Source organism: Mus musculus, chromosome 5 (assembly GCF_000001635.26).
Source record: "Mus musculus strain C57BL/6J chromosome 5, GRCm38.p6 C57BL/6J".
Taxonomy (NCBI): domain Eukaryota; kingdom Metazoa; phylum Chordata; class Mammalia; order Rodentia; family Muridae; genus Mus; species Mus musculus.
The window spans coordinates 107197588-107217573 of NC_000071.6; the positions used below are offsets into that span (position 1 = coordinate 107197588).

At 45.8% G+C, this 19986-nt stretch overlaps 1 protein-coding gene across 1 annotated transcript in view; it reads right to left on the reverse strand.

The window, feature by feature from the left end:
* The window catches only part of Tgfbr3 (transforming growth factor, beta receptor III), a 183063-nt gene that overhangs the window by 91021 nt on the left and 72056 nt on the right, over window positions 1–19986 (reverse strand). Inside the window, exon 3 of the mRNA NM_011578.4 lies at window positions 17306–17490. Coding sequence (NP_035708.2) covers window positions 17306–17490 — 185 coding nt within the window. The remainder of the gene's footprint in view (window positions 1–17305; window positions 17491–19986) is intronic.

Consider the following 19986-nt stretch of genomic DNA (forward strand, 5'->3'; position numbering starts at 1 on the left):
TGGCTAGCCTGAGCTCTACAGTAAGCCACTGTCTCGAAAACTAACCAAACAAATATTTGATAAGTAAATTTTAATCACCAGATTTAATGTTATTTGCCAAGGTTAAACTGTGTATCCGCATATGTATTTGTTCATTCAAAACATTTATTCCATAAATATTCGAGTGCTCACTCTGTGCTAAGCATGGCTTTAGCTGCTGGGAATATCAGCAGGCAAAAAAATGTCTACCATTCTGGGTATTCTACTTGAAGAGAGAAAATACACATGTTCAAAGATTAGTCCCAGATGATATGAATTATTTTAGAGATAAAACAGGGTTGGATGCTGTGGTGGGAGTCAGGTGTGGGGGAGTCGGGGAGGCTGGTATTGTAAATGAGTGAGGAGCAAAGGCCTCAGTGCAGGGAAGACACCCCAAGTCCCTGCAAGTGTCCTTCTATCTTGCGTGCGCCGGACTGGCCAGCAGTAACAACGCTGCAACAGAATCCTTCTGCACACGTTTATTGGGAGAGCTTGATTGCAGAGGCGAAGAGACCCTGAGCCCAGAACTGGTGCTGCTTATATAGGCCTAGGAGAGGCATGCCTCACACCCGGATTGGTTATGCACTATGCCTCATTTGCATGTTCCTCATCTGATTGGCTACTCTCTCTCTCTCTCTCTCTCTCTCTGTTCCTCACAGAGCCTCATTATCATACCTCATTTGCATGTCTCACATCTGATTGGTTATATTCTCAAAGCTTCATTATCATGCCCGGGTCAGGCAGTGTCTTGGCAAAAAGCTTTACTGCATATGTACACATTGGTTGTTTGTCCAAACTTATGCGTGGTGGCCAGCAGTAGTCAGCGTCACTCTGCAACGGCACATGTGGCTTCCCACACTTCTAGGCAGATGCCACTCTAGAAATGATGAGGAACCATCTTAGAAAGCTGAACGGATGGGTTTTGTGATAGGGCCGAAGCTTTTAAAAAATCGTGTTGGCTGTTGTTCAGAGAATAGATCGTATTAGCCTATAAAGATAGTGACTGGCATTTATTGGGTGCTGGTTTGATTCCAGCTACTGTTCTGTCTTTTTTTTTTTTTTTTTTTTTTTAAATACTTCTTTGCCATAGCGACCCAGGAAGCAGATTGTAACATTATCCCAGGAAACAATGCAGAGAAAAGTAACTTGGGCCAAAGCAAGAAACTTAGTTTCCAATGTGAGCACTCTATCCCAGACCTTGAATGCTCAAAAGACTGGGTCAGAAATGGCCATATTTCAAATATAAACATGGTGGTTCAAACCACAGGTAAAGGCCAAAGGCAGTCAGATTCACAATAGAGTCCCATGATAGAAGAAATGGGACTGGATTTGAGGAAACCTGGAAGTCATAGGTAACACCAGGGGTTGGGGTTGTCACGAGTGGTTGGGAGTGTTCTTTTCAGAAATGGGAGACACGTGGAGGGAACAAACTTGAGAAAACGGAGCTGAGTGGAACTCAGGATAATTCTCCAAACTAGATAAAATATAATATTCAGCTCAAGTGGCTGCCATGCCAACTAACCAAAAACCTAATGACATAAAACAACAGAAATTTATTCTCTTGATGTGTTTAAGGCTGGAATTCCCCAGTCAGCATTGCTGGGCCAAAGCCAAGGTGTCTTCAGAGATGCCCCTCCATGGGCTCTTGGAGAAACATTTCTGGTGTCTCGTCCAGTACCTTGGTGAGGGTGCCTTCTTTGGTTTGTGACCCCATCCCTCTACTCCCTGTCTACTGGGTCACACCAGCTTCCCCACTTCTGGCTATTTCATAGCATCTCACAAGGAAACTGGTGAGAGTACTTGGGCCTCCCAGATAATCTCCCCACTGAAAGGGTCTTCATCACATCTGCAGACTCTGTGTAAAGTAACATTCACATGTTTGGTGAGTTGGGATACAGGCATGTCTCTGGAGGTGTACCACTGTTAGAAACAGATAAATCCACAGTGTGAATAGAGTGAACAAGACAGTCTTCTCTTCTACGTGGGGATTTGATCTTCTGCAAATTCTATTAATCTGCAATCCTGGTGTGCCAATCACAATACACAGCAACTCATGTACTTGCTAGAAAAAATATTAAATAGCTGTCAGGCACCAATATGAGAGGACTTCCTGGAAGCACTGGCCAAGAAGGAACCATTGGTACCTATGGGCAAAGCTCCTACGAAGACATAGGACTTTTACATTACGGTAACATACATACAGAGCTGCGGGTGCACAGGCACAGGTACACACACATACACAGAGATGGAGACAGAGGAGAGACAGAGAAAGACAGAGATACAGAGGAGAGAGACAGAGAGACAAATGGGGAGGGGGGTAGAGAGAGAAAGAAAGAGGAATCTGCTGTCCTGACATCAGTTGTCATCCTTGTCCTATTGTGTCTCAGGTCTGAACAGTTCTCTAAAGCCAAGGAGACCCTCCCTTGTGTCTGTGGCCACAAGTTATAAATGTCATTTTAGTTAATTACTTCCATTCCTTCCTTCCACTGACCCCTTTACCACAGTTACCAGCAAGCAACAGAAAGAGAGCACTGGCCTCTCCTGTCCACCCCTGGGGCAGCCTCACACATTAGCAGAAAACTGCCTGACCAAGACAGGGGGGAAATCTGGAAAACAAAGGTGCAGCAAATCAACAAAAAGCATAGTTTCTGAATGGTACCGGGAGTAGTGCGCAGTCCTATAAACAGCTGCACTTACAGAGACTATACAGTGCAAGTATAGACTCCTGCACTGTGCCTACAAGGGGCCTCCCTCAGGATTACATGCAGAACCCTCAGCCCACATCTATGCTGGAAGTGTACAAGCTGGCTCATTACTCAGAGCCAAGATAAAGAAGAAATCTTTATGAGTACTGTAAGTATGAGTCATAAAAAATAGGAAACACATGTAGGCCGTATGCACAGTCACGGTACCAAGCCAGGAAACGTGTTTGGGAAACATACATAAGGACACGTGGCAAAACTGGACTCGAAATTACCCTTGTATGTTGCTCCGACAACACACCTAAAACGCTCACGGCAAGTCACCTAAAAAGCTCACGGCAAGTCACGGGTTCGTTTATCACTCTGTACTCTAACACACACAAATCACTTCCCCCATAAGAAAACAAGTTGGGCTTTTTAAAATGCAAATAGGAGGAAAGCTGAATCAATAAAATGTAGCTTGGAGCAGGCTTTGAAAGATTTTATGATTTGGCAAATTTGAACAGCTTCCAGTTAAAACACTGAGAATTAGATCTTTAACAGCATTTAAAATGAACAAGACTCTTTCAGAAAAATACTCGTTCAGAATGGCGCTCTTGCCATTTAGAGTCTCGCTATCCTAATATCCAGTGGTGGAAGAGTAGCTCTTCAAGCTTGTGAAAGCAGGAAACATAAACAAACAGCAACACGTGCACTAAACAGGAAAGGGCCGGCTCTGAGGTTTCTCCAGGATGCTGACCCCAAAAGGTTTGCATTTGGAGTCCAGCTGGTGACGCTGCTCCAAGAGTTGCGGAATCTTCGGGAGGTGGGGCCAAGCTGCAGCCCCAGAAGTGGAGCATTAAGGATGGGCCTTCAGGTTGCATACTGGGCCCCAGTCAGCCAGGATGTGAGCAATCGACCTTAGGCACCGGATACAAAAGCCAGAAGCAGCTCCTACTGCTGTGGTTTCCCTTGTGAGCACATGGGCGCACAGGCGAGCCTTCTTCCCTAAGAGGCATCACACAGGTATTTTGTCACAGCAACAAGAAGAGTAACTATGGCGGTCATGATTGCTCAGTGATTAGAAGTGCTTCTTCCTAAAGTCCAGCAATCTGGGACCAAAGACTAGAACCCACAGCAAAAGTAGAGAACTGTCTCCCAAATTGTCCTCTTACCTCCACACTCACACCCACATGTCTGTCTGTCCGTCCGTCCGTCTGACTCTCATACACACACACACACACACACACACACACACACACACACACACTTTTTTTTTTTTAAAAGGGAATTAAAATAATACTTAAGAGAAGGAGGCAACCCAAAGGCCTCACTCAGAAGCACAGACACGCAGGCCTCCTGACAACCTGCCTTCCTTACTCTGCCTCATCCGCACCTTCAAACACATCTGGATCTCCAAGACAACACTGTTGCTACACAGAAATACAGAAACAGGCCGAGAGGCATAACAGGAAAGAGAATTACAAAGTATTGTTTTGGACTTAGTGAAGTACTAAACTTATATAAGGCTTTAATAAAGTCACTGCTCTGTTAAAACTTATAATAAGCAAGACATCTCAACTCGAACTTCACCAAAAAAAAACTAAACAACTGCCAACCATTAAAATGACAATGGGAATGGATGCATACAGGGCACTCGATGCCCCACCCCCTCAATGTCCCTCCCCCTCGATGCTCCTCCCCCACTCTGCCTTTCATTTTCAGCTCTCAGCTGGATCTCTTTGCTCCTCTCCCCCAAAGAACCTGTGTGTGTGCGCGCTCACAGAAATCAAAGGCTCATCTCTTTAAGATAGTGATCACTTAAACCAGCACACGGATATTGACCCTGTGGCAGGCCCAAGGCTAGGCAAATGAAACCCACAAAGGGTCTGGGGTATGTACACACCTGTCACCAAATAGAAATTCAAAGTTAATGTACACAGAGGGATGTTTGGGCTCCAGGGAAGAGGCTACCCAGTGATCCGGGAGCCTGATGCTGGCTTTGGTCTTGGATCTCAGATGCATAAGCATCTTCTCTAGTCTCTCTCGTCAACGGGAGCTGAAGCTATCTATTAAAGAAGACCTCCCCTTCCCTTCTCCACCCCATCCTTCACCTCCAGTAGATAGAAATGTTCTAGGTGCAGCTGAAGGACCATTGTGCTTGGAAATGTTCCAGACTCGGCTAGAGGACTGTCACATTTGGAAATGTTCTAGATGCAGCTGAAGGAACATCACATTTGGACTGACAATGTCTTTCCAGTATTGCTGTCGCTGTGATGGTAGCAGGCAGGGACTCAGCTAGGTCCTGAAAGCTAGAGGCATTTCAACACAGTTCCATAATATCCTCACCCACAATGAATCCTTACAGAAGCCAGCTTTATTTCCATAAGAAAGAGCAAGCCCTACTCTTTCGGCTTCAAGCTGGACTACCTAGTATCCAAGCCTTTCAGACAGAATGAAGCCATCCCTGGGAAGGACGAGTTAGCCTTGAGATCCAGCTTTAGCCCCCCACTAAGCTGGAAGGAAAAGGCAGGGCACACGAGTGCAGTGGAGGTCAGACTCACTGTCTTCCAAACACAGAGTCAGGCTCCTGTGTCTTTAAGACCAGACCCTCATAAACGGCTTGCTTCTGCTGGACACCATGCTCTAAGTAAACAGGCTCTTCTGGCCGACACACAACTTCCTGTAGGGTTCTGGTGGGTAAAGCTTGAAGACACTGCCAAATCCAACTTCTGAGCTGCCTTAGAAAACAAGCTACAAAGACTGGAGTCCAGAGTAAACACAGGAAAGAGCCACATTAAACAAGGAACAAATTACTATATAGGCAGGGATATTTTAAGTAGTCACCAAGCAAGAAAACAAAACTTAAAAAAAAAAAAAAACGAGTTATTAGTTATCTAAGAAGACACAGTAGAGTAAAACGTACTCTTTCTACTGGAGGAATCAAAATTAATTAAGTGCAGTAATGTTAAGAACTGGCTGGGAGTCCCTACCACCACCACAGGGACAGATCATTCCGCATGGCCCAACTTCAAACCGGGCTCAGATCAAATGAGTTACCCAAGGGAGAAGCACGGAGTAGACAAAAAACTATTTATAGCTTTCTATCCAGCTGAGGGAAAGACTAACTAGTTTACTAGCAGATGACTGAACTCCAAAGAGGAAAGAGGAATGTAACAAGAATTTAGAATTGGTCTGCAGAAGGACTGAAACAGAAACCTGCAGACTTCAGAGTAGATGGGGAGATGAATAAAATGAAGTTTAATTAGGGGAACAGCAATACAAGAGTGAGCATGTGGGCACCAACTCAAGTCCACTGATCACATCACAGAGTCAGTAAGCAACCCCAGCAAGCATGCACTGCGGGATGCAGTGACTTAAAACCACATGCATGGAACAACCCCAGCAAGCATGCACTGCGGGATGCAGTGACTTAAAACGGCATGCATGGAACTTGCAGATACTGTTCTCTTGTCGTGTGCGGGCCAACTGGCATGCTGCAAACATCCCGAGACCCAGTTCCCATTCTTAGGAAGCCCACGTACTAGCCAGGTACTCAGGATTAATATACAAGATTCAGAAGTAGAGAGTGAGAGAGGGGCTGTAGAGATGGCTCCGTGGTTAAGAGCTCTTGAGATGATAACTCAGGTTCTGTTCCCTGCACCCACATGGTGGATCACATCCATCTGTAACTCCAGTTTTAAAAAATCCAGAGCCCTCACCTGGCACCTGAACTCATGTACATACACACGTGTATACACACACACACATACACAGAGAGAGAGAGAGAGAGAGAGAGAGAGAGAGAGAGAGAGAGATGTAAATGCATACACATACACACGATTAAAAATAAATCTTTAAAACTCACATTTAAAAAAGAAGAAGGAAGGTATGGACCAATGGATTCAGCAGTTGAGTCAAAACTCAGGCTCTTCCCAGTGTCTTTTATATTTTTAAACAAACAGTATCTAATTATATTGACCAGCCTGGCTCTAAACTCCTGGGCTCCAGTGACTTCCCTATCTCCACCAAGTAGTTGGGACTACAGGTACATGCCACCAAGCCTGGGGGAGACATTAAACCTGAGTTCTCAGGTATCTGGAGTTTCACAAACCACACACATTGATCCATGGCACTAAATCCTAATCCTTATGTATATGGCCATTCTAATCTAGTCTCCCACTTTTTAGCCCCAATCTAACCCCACAATTATCCCAATCTTCTATCCCAGGGTTGGCAAGCTATTGCTACAAAGGGCCAAAGAATAAATACTTAAGGCCTCAAAGGCCACATGGGTCTGTTACACAATATTCAACTCTGGCATCACAAGAAGACAGCCATAGACAATATATCAACAAATGAGTATGGGTGTGTCCTAATAAAACTTTATTTACAAAAACAAGACATCAGACTGATTAGTGGATGAGTGAGTTGTGTTACAACCATGTGATGGAATGCCACTCAGGAATAAAAGAGAGCATATATTAAAAATACACATAAATCTCAAGTGCAGATACATATTAAGACATGCCACGAATCTCAAGTGCTTTATGCTAAGTGGAAGAAGCCAGCCACAAAAACCACCTGTTACATGATTCTATTTACATGAATGCCCAGAACAGACAGACCAGTGGGTGGCTGAGCAGGGAGAACACCAAAATTGGGCAGTGATGAATTTTCTTTGAGTATGAATAGTGAAAATGTAAAATTAGATTATGGGTTCGTATTTGGTACTTGTGACTGAATACTTGGCCAAAGCAACTTAAGGAAGAGGGTTTACAGTGGGGCTCACAGTTTGAGGGCACTGTCCTTAATGGTGGGGCAGGCATGGCTGCAGAACCCTGCAGCAGCTCACTGCATGGAATCCACAGTCAGGGAATGAATGTACCCAGCTCCCATCCTCCTTTTCACTCAATCCAGGAAGCCAGACCCCGGAATGGTCGGTGCCACTCATGTTTATGTGACCCTTGCCACTCAGGTAACCTAGTCTACGTCACCCCTCACAGACATGCCCAGAGATTCCTGTTGTTGTTGATGCCAGATCCCATCAATGGACAATCACGATCAATACATAAATTCAACTGCTTGTTTGTATACTCTATGAATAAACAAAAGCCACTGACTTGTTCATTTTAGACAGGTGAAGCGTATGCATGTAGATGGGTTATTTATGAGCAAATAAGGCAACAAGCAGGATTTGGTCTGAAGGTGACACTGTATAGCCACATCACCCACAGCAAAGATCTGTCTCTCATGTATAGTCTCTGATCTTTACTCTGACACATCTCTAGACTCTGCCAGACAACATCTGCTGACATCCGAGTCTTCCACAAGATACACACTGTTTGGACACTTCTTCTCATCTCCAGCTAGAACCAGCCCCTCTCTCCGTGTGTTCCTGCAAAGTTTTGTTAATGTCTTAAGGTTACGTTATTTGTGTTGGATTAAATTTATCCTTTAACCTCCTGCAGGTGCTACTGACACATAGCGGAGTAAGGAGCAGTGGTGTTTATCCAACGCGCTCTTAGTAAATAACTCAAGCAATGGGTCTGCGAATAAGTAAACGGATGAGGGGTGAGAACATTGTTTATGGGAGGTTGGATTTATGAAGGAGTTCCCAAGCAAGATGGTAACAATGAGAGACTGAAGCTGAAGCTGACCTCCCCAGGAGACTAAGGAGGCCACATGGTAAGGAGATAGGACAGATAAATTCCACAGCCACTGCAGAGAAAATGGAGATAAAACTTAATGACGACTGGCCAAATGCAGGGTTTGGGTAGATCTACGATGGTACAGATTTTAGATGCCATGGTGATACCGATGGTGCCAGGAAGCTGGCCTGGGAAGTCAGCCCTGGGGTAGGGGAGAACTGACTTAGAAGACTCTTAAATTCCATTTCGGCTGGAGAGATGGCTCAGGGGTTAAGAGTATTTACTGCTCTTCCAGAGGTCCTGAGTTCAATTCCCAGCACCCACATGGTGGCTCACAACCATCTGTAATGAGATCCGATGCCCTCTTCTGGTGTGTCTGAAGACAGTGTATTCATATAAATTCCATTTCAGAGACACTTTTTAAAAGGTAATGCTATTTGACAATTGACAGGCATACATGCCAGCCCAAAGTGCATAGAGTATCTCTCAACCAAGGGCCACCATCATCTTCACTTCCAAGGACGGGAGTGCTGGTCTGGCCCCTCCCCAGTCCCAGGAGTCCTTGAGTTGGTCTGACAGCACCATACATGACACACAGGCAAGCACAGAAGAACAGAAATCAGGCAATGGGGGTGCGGGGTGGGGAAGGATGTCCTGATGTTCACTCAGTCAGGAGTTCATAAAGGAGGGGAAGGAGGGGGGCATGAGGAACGAAACACAGCCTTGAGGCAGAGGGGCCAAGTTCACATGAGTCCTCTTCAAAGCAGGGAACGAAAAGGTAAAATAACTGTGTCTGATTTATACAGACACACTTCAAAATCACAGTCAAGGGAAGGGTGGAAGGTAGTATGATAAACACTGCTATGGAATGTGAGTCTTCAAATAAAAAATGTTAGTAGTAAATTTCCCTTTATTAGCAAACAAAATGTCAAGATGGCAGATAAGGTGGATAACTGGATACTGGGCATGCACACACTGGGTATCTGCACACACTGGGTACACATACACTGGGTATGCACACACTGGGCACACACACTGAGTGCACACACACTGGGTATCTGCATACAGTGGGCATCTGCACACACTGGGCATCTGTACACACTGGGCATCTGTACACACTGGGCACACATACACTGGGTATGCACACAATGGGTATTTGCCTACACTGAGTACACACATGCTGGGTATCTGCACATACTGAATACACACACACTGGGTATCTGCACACACTGGGTATCTGCACACACTGAGTACATACATGCTGGGTATCTGCACACACTGAATACACACACACACTTGGCATCTGCACACACTGGGTACACATGGGTATGCACACACTGGGTATCTGCACATACTCAGCACACACACACTGAGTACATACATACTGGTTATCTGCTCACAGTGGGTATCTGCACACGCTGGGCTTGTACACACTAGGCACAGACTCTGGGTATCTGCACACACTCAGCACACACACACAGGGCATCTGCCCAACTGGCAACGTTGGGGGTTAAGACTCATCGATAGATCTGCTCTGTGCATTGTCCTGTGGCTTTTATATGCTATTAGACATGCTTAGAAGGAAAGCCAATCACATTTTCAAATGTGGCGGGCACTCGCGTAGAAACATGTTCTAAAAAGAGTCCAGGAAATTTTAAGAGTCAAAAGCACAGCAGCAACAGCGCAGACCAAGGCTGTGACCCTAACCTCCAGGAAGATCAAACACTACACTAGTTGGGAAGTACCGTTGCCGGACAGATGAAGAAGGGTCAAGGATGGTCTCTTCCCCATCCTGAGGATTACAAGGCAGCAAGAAGAGAATGTTTGTTTGGGGTTTCGTCCAATCTACCAGCTTCCAGGCCGTGTAGAACATAACCCAGCACTCCCTCATACTGAAGTAGCACAGTCCATGTGGCTCGATTCTCCTGCTGGGGTGCAACCTAAGCTTTGTCGGGCAATTTTACACCCTGTGGGCAATCCTTTGGTAAACGACAGGGTTTAAACTATGTAACCTGTCCAAGTCCCAGTATGAATGCCGTAACTTCTTCCCTCGGTCTGTGTGCTGATTTGTTTGCCAAGACTGGAGTTCATAGCACCTCTGATTTTGGCGTTCAGAGCTCCAAGGTTGGTTTCAGAGAGTTCTTAGCTGACAGTTAGCTGTAGTTTCAGATTACACATCTTGCCCCAACTTGTTAGAAACCACCCTTGACTAAAGCAGGCAGTTTCAGCTCCAGCTGCACAGATCTGTTAAGATATCCCTGCTTAGCTGTGCCCCCATCCCCTCTCCTCTACCTAGGCCTGGCCCAACACTGTCACACTGCCCAGCAGACATCATTTAGATTGCACTGGGTGTCTTCAAGAGAAGCGATGACACTTTTGTAGTGATGTGAATGACTTATTAGGTTAGGTTCTCTGGTCCCACGTGTCAGAGCCAGCTGCCTTTGAAGGTAGGGCAATCATTCTACCATAACACAGGACTTGAGGTGAGAGAGTAAGAGCAGGGAGGGAGAAAGCGGGGAATTTAATAACCCTGCTGTAGGCTAGTGATACAATGCTGAGCGTTGAAGCAATCCTTCCTCCTTCACAGGAGTGACTCCCATGATGACCCCTTCCAATCAAACAGCAGGCTGTGCTTATGTATGGAGGGGCTTGTTTAAAAACTGAATGTGAAGGCCAGCAAGATTGCTCGGCAGGCAGAGAAATTCACAGTCAAGCCTGTCCACCTGAGTTACATCGTAGAATCTGCATGGTGGAAGGAAAGAACAGACTCCCCCAAGCTGGCCCCCTCACCTCCACACACACTCAACATGGCGTACATGGGAGTACACACATACCCCAGAATGTCTGTCTGTCTGTCTATCTATCTATCTATCTATCTATCATCTATTATCTATCATCTAGCTATATCATTTGTCTATCTATCATCTATCATCTGCCTACCTATCTCTATCTCTCCATCTATCATCTATCACTATTATCTATCTATCTGTCATCTATCATCTATCATCTTTCTGTCTGTCTATCTATCGATCATCTATCATCTATTATCTATCATCTGTCTGTCTATCTATCGATCATCTATTATCTATCATCTGTATCATCTATTATCATCTATCTATCATATGTCTGCCTATCATCTATCTATTATCTATCTGTCTATCATCTATCTACCATCTATCATCGATTTATCATCTATCATCCATCTATCCATCTATCTATCTATCTATCTATCTATCTATCTATCTATCATCTATCTACCTACCTATCTATTTATGAACTCAAGGAAGGATAAGAGAAGGTAGCTTACTGGCAAGGAGCATGTCTATCATTTATGAGGCCCCAAGTTTAATCCCCAGCACTGGAACAAACACATACAATAAGTTTTCCTTCCTTTTTTTTTTTTTTTTAAGAAACAAGTGTCTATGTCTGTGTGTGAGGCATTGACTTCTACATGTGCTTAGTGAAAACTCTATGCATATAAGACACTACAAATGCAAATAACCCCTCAGGGTTGAGGGTTCATTTCCTTCTGTATATACGTAGGACTCATATTGGGAAGACATTAATGACTACTGTCAGAACGAACATGCCTCCCATAGGGAAGAAATGTAGCTAGTTCCATGGTGTTCTGCTCTGCTCTGTGTTTTCCAAACATCCAACCTTGAAGTGGCATACCTGTTCTTTCGAGATGGGTCTGGGCAAGACATACACCTTTCCTGCTTCTCTGAGTATCGCTATGACTGACTTTCAAAGGGTAAAGGAGGAGAAGAAAGAAGTTGTTCCTATGTTAATATCACAGAAATAGAAGATCAGAGGCTGGTAGACGTGAATATGGAGGGAGAAGACATCCAGGCAGCAGGTGGGACTACCAAGCAGATTTGAGATCAAGCAAGGTTCTTCACTGTGAGTGGGAGGCTCTTAACTTGCCAGCTCCCTCCACATAGCTAAGGTAGGTGTCACCTCTCAGGTGGCACGGAGTGACTTTTATGAAAGCCACAGAAAGCTTTGGGGTGGTTGCCTGAAAACAAGCCCCTGGCAGGGAGGGGTGTTTTGTGTGAGCCCAGCAATAGCTCCTGGGGTTGAGAGCACTGTGTTTTATAATTGCTGGCATTTGCTATGCTAATCCTAAACCACACCAAAGAAGACGCCCTACCACACTGAGACCAACTCCAATACTACAGGGAAGCCCTGGGGGAATTAAAACAGTAAGGATGCTAACCCAAGAGCAGGAACCTCCTGTGACAAGCTGATACACAAACCTGAACCTTCCTTGGGAGAGCCGCCTCCCTTAGTTAACTGGCACAGTTCACTTGGCCTGAGATAAAGCAAGAGCTTAAGGCAAGAGAGGCCATCTCAAAGTGGGGACAGAGCTAGACACTCCTCAGTGGGAGAGAGCCTACTGGTAGCATGGCCTCCCAAAGCCCAGACTTGCCCTTCCACTAAAATAGAGACAGCCAAGCCTCCCCTTTCAGGCTGCAGAGGGCCACCTGAGTCTCTGTGAGTGCCTGGCAAAGGGATGGCCCACCATGACCTGCACCATCAGAGCCACCATTGCTGTTATCTGGGGATAGGGAAGCTGTTTAAAGGGCAGCAGAACACCTCGGGGTGTTCCCTTCCTTCTCTTTCTCCTGTTCTGGTCTTCCCTGCCCTCAGGAAAAGCCAAGGAAGAGGCAGGTATAAAGACAGAACGGTTTGGAGCCACATGTGTGAGTAACACAACCACCTGGTACAACCGCCAAGAATCTAGGATCTGAGTGTCAGGCTCAATCATGGCAAGCTCAGAGACCTGCACAGCAATACACTGCGGTCTTCCCTTGCACACAGATCCACATGGCCGACAAAGTGCAGTCATCTGCTTCATGCCTCTCTCTGCACTTCTGCCTACACCGCTGCTGTGCATGTTGTTGGGCGCACACCCCAAATCCTCTCTCAGAAAGAGGCTGAGAAATAAATATATCAAAATTTGAGAGATCGTGGACAAGTGGAGTTATTAAGCCCAGTCCCTTCCCCACAGGAGTGAAGCCTCCTCACTCCAGACCTGCAGCCAGGCACTGGCACACCCACCGACAGTCTATCCTTCATGGGCTGAGTCAGTGTGTCTGCTGGGAATGTGTGGAGCCCAGGGCTCAAATCCCAGCGCCACATAAACTGAATGTGGCAGCGCATGCGTATAATCACAGCGCTCCCGGGAATCAGCCCCACCCCTACCCCATCTCCCAAAGAACAGCCTTTCCTTCAATACAGAGCAAATGTGAATAAGTGTCCGTGTCTCCTATATGTGTGCAGTGGTGCAGGTGGCTGACCCTCGGCAGGTGGGAAGAGGAAAGGCGTACCACTACAGGAAACAGACCGTAGGGGAAGCAAGAGAAGACAGGAGACAAACTGTCACCATCCCAATGCCTGATGGGAAAGTGTTCTGTAACAAGCTTGGGAAGGTGCTATGACCCTCTCACAGTCAGGCAGAGCACTGAGGCACTGAACCCCAGGGCTCACAGAACAGATGCAAGCAGAGGGGTGTTGCTCTAGCCAGCAGGCACCAGGAAGAGCAATGAAAGAAGCAAATACCCCGGCCAGCGGGATGCCCCAGAGGCAGAAATTCTTGCAGCCCCCAGTTCTGAATCCTTGTGAAGATGGAAGGAGAGAGCTGACTACACAGTTATCCTTTGCTTTCCATGATTGTGACTCTTTACCCCCTACCCTCAATCCCCACCCCACCCAACCCCATCTCATCCCCACCCCACCCCACCCCACCCAACCCCACTCCACCTATATATGATGATGGTGATGACAATGATGTAATGATGATGATAATAATGCTTTTTTAATTAAAGTAAAGAAAGTGGTAACACACATTCAACAAATAATTAATCTACTATTCCAGGACCTTTGGCCTCTTCTGCCCTTCTCCATACTCGGAGGTCTTTGTCCAGTTTCCTGCCCACTTTCCAGGCTACTATTTCCCGAAGCCCTTGATTACAAGTGAGAGGTATGGTCCCAGATGAAAACAACACTAATTCTAGATCTAGCTTCCCCAGTCTCTCGTGCCAACAGAGAGGGGGTGGGAGAGCAATACCACGGAGAGGACATCCCAACAGGCCGCAACAAGCCTGTTCCCCTGGCTGTGTGCTGTTTACCCAGCCCAGCAGAACCCTTTCCTCAGATCCTGTCAAGCTGCCAGTGACCATGTCCATGAGCAGAGACCCTTGCCTCCCCTTCTGCCAAGGAAAATGGGAAACCTCGCCGCAGATGAATGGCACCTGGGAGGTAGGGGCTTGGTCAAATATTAGAGAAGGGGTGGTCTAACATAGCTTGGGTGCTTGTCCTGTATCCCTAAAGGCTAAGGACAAACCGGGCTGGTTTCACAATTCCCCATATTCAAGAATGGCATTACGGAAGATCTCCTGTTGATAGCCAGGCATGCTCAGACGGGTTGGTCTGTAAGCCAAGGCATTCTTTTTTTTTTTTTTTTTTCTTTTCTTAATTTTGAAAAATACTTTCCTTAAGTTTGGTATAGACTTTACAAAGTCTTTAACTCTGGCCTTTCTACAAATACCCCCCAAACATCTGCAATTACAGTTAGCATAGCCCATGCAATGCCATAGCTACGGAAACCAAGTCGTCCAGTGAGAGTAACAAAAAGAACAGAGTCTAGGTTGGCAAAGCAGTTTCAGTTCTTAAAGAACAAAAAAAGAAAAAGTGGGGTGGAACTGGCCAAAGCTGACTTTATGAGCTAACTAGACCCTGCCAAGTCAAAGGGCTTTAAAAGAAATTAGATACAATTCACGTACAATCAAATTTAAATTATAACTCAGCAATTTTGCTATAGTTGTAGGGCTGTGTAAGAATCAGAAGATAGTTCTAGAATATGTTCACCTCCATCCTGAAGGCCCCCACTACCCGTAATAGTCGACCCTACCTCCTTCTTTCCTATCTAGCCCTAAGCAAGCACTTGCTTAACTTAACTCTTTACCTCTCCGTATGTACGCTGCACTCTTCATTTAAATGTAATTATATAATGCATAGTTGTGTGACTATCCCAATTACTTAGCACAGTATTTTTAAATTTCATCTGTACTATGCAGTATTTCTGTAACTGTGCCTTTTAAATTGTCTGATAACCTTCCAATATATAGATATATCACAGCCATTCATCAGTTGATGGCTATTCAAGGTATTTCTAAGCTTTAAGTAGGCACTTCAGTTGTCATTTCTGAGTAGAACTGCTAACTCGTGGACTGGGTAAGCTATCTCAAAACAGTTAGCACAATAGCCAGGATGTGTCTCCAGCCATCTATGAAAAGGGTTAAGAGTTTAACACTTCTCCACGTCCACCTGCCAATCAACAAACTCCCTCCTCCTCTGTCTGGGATTCTTTTCAATACTCCTGGATACAAGTAGAAGACTCCAAGGTCTACTACATGACAGCTATGGAGACTTGCAGGCAGCCCTGAACTACAGCATCTAATCCTTAAAGGTCTCCAAGGACCACAACAATGCAGTTTCCCTCAGAGGCCTACCAGCAGACATGCCTTTACATCACTGGCCAGAGAGCTTACACACTGGCTACAGAGACACGGAAGGAGTGTGGTGTTGGGGCCTCCCTGCAGAAACCCCTAGCTAACCACACACCCTCTGTGCTGCCCTGTTCTGAGATGCCCCTCCCTGAAGTTTTTTTCTTCTGCCGTGCTGGTCTCATCCAATCTGTTCATTTCTCAGAGTCCACAGTGGTACCACATGATTGAACAGCGATTAACATGATTTAAGAATTTTTTCGGTTGTTGGTATTCCCGCAACAGCTCGGACTTTCCTTCCCCCTCAGTCCCTCTGAGAGAACCATATATAAGATGAGTGATTGCAAGGCTGAGGAATTGCTGGAGTCAGCAGTGCCTCACAGGGGCTGTATTTCCTACCCCCCCTCCCCCTCCCGCCACAAACTCTCCCAAGTACTACAAGAATTAAAGACATATTACTGGGATAAGGAAATCTGACCTGAGGAATGTGTTGCAGCCACAATGGCAGGCCACCAAGAGGACTGACAATAATTTCCAATGGAGCTGGGAAGGGTTTGATGCCCTGACTTTGAAATGAGCCAACACTGCACACTTTCATCAGATTAAAGTCAGTTCTGTTTTTCCTGGTGGAGGCTCCAGGCCAGCGTTTCCCCTGTGTACCCCGAAAGGCAAGGAGATTCCTGTGGCACATAGACAGGTAGCTCTGGGAATTCACTTCTCTGACCAAGAGAAAGCTGAAAGGTTAATTCTTTTTTTTTTCCCAGTCATTTTTCCCAACTCCACCACCATGGGGGGGGGGGGGGGGAGGGGGAGGGGTTGCTACCAAAACCAAACAAAAAAACAGAAAAAAGAAGACAACCCTGTGTTATTTTGTGGGGGAAAAAAATCTGTCCTCTTTACAAGTTACAAGGAGACCGCTAAGGCGCCATCTAAGCCACTGCTGAGTCACGGGAGGAATGGGCTGTTCATCTCTGAACCTCATGTCTTCACACCTGCATCCTAACCTGTAGACTGGACATGATGGAGGGACCTGGAGCGGTGATGTCCTTCTTATCAATGGTGGAGCCCAGAACAAACTGAATATTCATGAGCTTGTTCCGTTCCCTTCTCCTCCAAGACTTCTCCATGACCACCAAGACTGCCATCTTGGAGAAGATATGGTAACTCAATAAGGAACTACCCTCAGGGTACTGACCTCTGTCCTAGAGGTTTCCCTGATTCCTCCTCCAGGAGCAATGTGTTCTTAAGACACAGCAAGGCAGGAGGAAAGAAGGGAAATGTGATCTTAGAAAAGAAAGGGCCCATGAGGAGAGCACGGAGAAGTGCTTTCTACACAAGGCTGACAGCGTGAGTTCAGACTCCCAGAATCCAACATGGAAGAAAGAGTCCACTCACAGAAGTTTACTCTAATGTCTCAGACTCAGAGGGCAATGCCCACACTCACCTCTCTCTGCGGCTGGCCTAGTCCTTGGTCTGTACTGCGGAGGTTTAGGATGTGAACCTCCCTTGGCAGCCCAGTGGTGCCTCTGCTGGCACAGCCAGACAGAACGGTGAAGCTCTCCATCAGGGCCTGGACTGGATGAGAGGCACTGATCGGTGACAGTTCACACCGGGTGCTGGGCTCTGGACCTATGAACACAATTGCAGACACGAGCTGTTCAGCATGAGTAGAAACACTTTGGATGATAAATTCACTGCTAACCTATCAGATAAGCATTTACAACTAAGTTTCTAGAACTCCAAAAAGATTAAAAAGCTGGTCTCATCATCTGAAATCCCAACCTTTTACTTTTTTTTTTTTGCATAATTTTGATGTGTGTTTGATTTCTCTTTAGGTTTATGTGTCACCGGCATATCCCTCTGGGTGAAGGAAACCTCCCAATGGACATTTGAGTTGTTATTTCTTCTCTTGGGAGAAAATCTGAGATAGCTGGAATAAATTATTTAAGTCCAAAGAATACCATACACATAAATAATATTAAATATCTAATTGTACATATATTCCCTGAATAGTCTAAAATACCTTTTAAGAGTTTTTCCTTTTTTTTTTTAAGATTTATTTTATTTATATGAGTATATTGTCACTGTCTTCAGACACACCAGAAGAGGGCATCAGATCCCATTATAGATGGTTGTGAGCCACCATGTAGTTGCTGGGAATTGAACTCAGGACCTTTGGAAGAACAGTCAGTGCTCTTAACCGCTGAGCCATCTCTCCAGCCCTGAGTTTTCTTTTATTAGGGAAAATAAAACAAATTTAAGAACTATTTAAAAAAAAAAGAAGAAGAGGAATTTGGAGCCAGACCTGCATGGCAAAGTTTAGGGCAGAAGTCAAGTAGGGCAGAGGTCTCTTTTCCTGTTCCTCTAACCAACCAAGCTTTTTTCAAGTCTAAACCCACCATCCCTCTCCACCTCTGTTTCCAGCTGTCCCCACACAATTAAGAAGGCTTCACCCCTCACATTCTCTGAGCCATCTCTACAGCAGGGTGGTTTCTAACCAGGAGGAATACAACTCTACAGTTGCTCCACATGCAAATGTCTGCCCTCCCTACCCACGACTATGCTCTGACCTCTGAGAACTGCTAAGTATAGCCTTAGCCCCTTAATAGGGCACATATCAGGCCTTGCCCCATCTAGCCTCCTACCCTTCCTGCCTCCATCCCACCCCCAGCTGCACCAAGTTGCTTAAGGATCACCAGAGGAAGCATGAAAATCCTCAACCTCATGTCTTTAATAAAGCTTGTCTTGGTCACCCAAACTCTTCAACTCTAGCCCCACCCCCACAATAAATGCCCCCCTCCCCAGCTGAAGGAGGTATTCCTCTGTTCCCCATCTCTTCATCCCCCATAATGTATTTACCTAGCGCCTCTGGCTCATTTACCACAGGGCTACAGGTGTGTACACCTGTTACAGCCAGTGTAACCAGTACAGCTTACAGTGTAAGCTTCCTGACAGCTACATCTTCATATTTTCTCATACGCCTGCTAGGTTCTCATAACTCCATATGGTACCTGGCATGAAGATGGTTCATATTCATATATTCATTTATGTATTCTCTCTCTCTCCCTCTCTCTCTCTCCCTCTCCCTCTGTCTCCCCCCACCCTTCCCTCTTTCCTGCAGGGACTGGTCACGGGAACTAATGGGCGAGCAATGGGTAGCTACAGTGGTATAAGCTATAATTCCACTCCTCCCCAGCCACATCCCATATTGATAAACAGGTGCCCAGAAAGAGGAAAGGGGACACTAAAGAGGTTCTGGGGCTGTCACCCCAAAACACGGCATCTTGGGATGTTAGTTGAACTTTTAACTTTATAAAGGAATTCAGACAGCAGCAGAAGCTAGAGGAGACTTCCCTCTGGTGCCTTTCTGACTGTTTAAAGTCTGGACCCCAAGGAAGCATGTAATCACCTCTGGTTCCATCCCAAGGCATTGGGTGAACTCATGGCAGGCTGAGAGCCTGCAGTGTGTCCACACACCTGGACACTTATCACAGTCCATGGTCTTCCATGTTGGTCCCATTCAGTACTTCACAGGGAACCATCGGCAAACCTTTGTGTAACTGTCTTCTGCCGTTCACACTCTCCAAGCTCACTGGGTTCTCCTAAAAACACTTTCAAACCCTCAGATTTCCCATATCTGCAGTCCCCCTCCCTAGTGAAACGGAGCAGATGTTTCTGGATTTTTGGCTTATGGTTGAACTTTCCTCTTTTGCAATGAATTCCTATTCTATTCTATTTCTCCTATTTAATCTGTGTTTGTCAGAAGGTAGAGGGGAGGGTTCCTAGAACTCTTCCCCCTCACACATCCCTGTGAGCGCTGCTATTTGCTCACTTCATTCCAATGAGTCTCCAGGAATGTGAGCCCAAGGCACCACTAAGCTGCAGGCTTTTCTGAGGGAACCCAGATCAAAGTCCTCCCGCATTCTGGTGAGTTCCTCCTGGCTTCTAAATAACAAAGGTACTCTTTAGAATTACAGCCCCAGTCTCAAATGGCCATCTGTAATTCTGGCCTAGCCATTGTGTACCTTATTGCTATGTCATAAACTGGTACCTGGCCTGCTGGGCCATGTCTATTTCAGGACTCACAGAAATTATCTAGGTTGATAATAGAAATCTGGTCTGAAA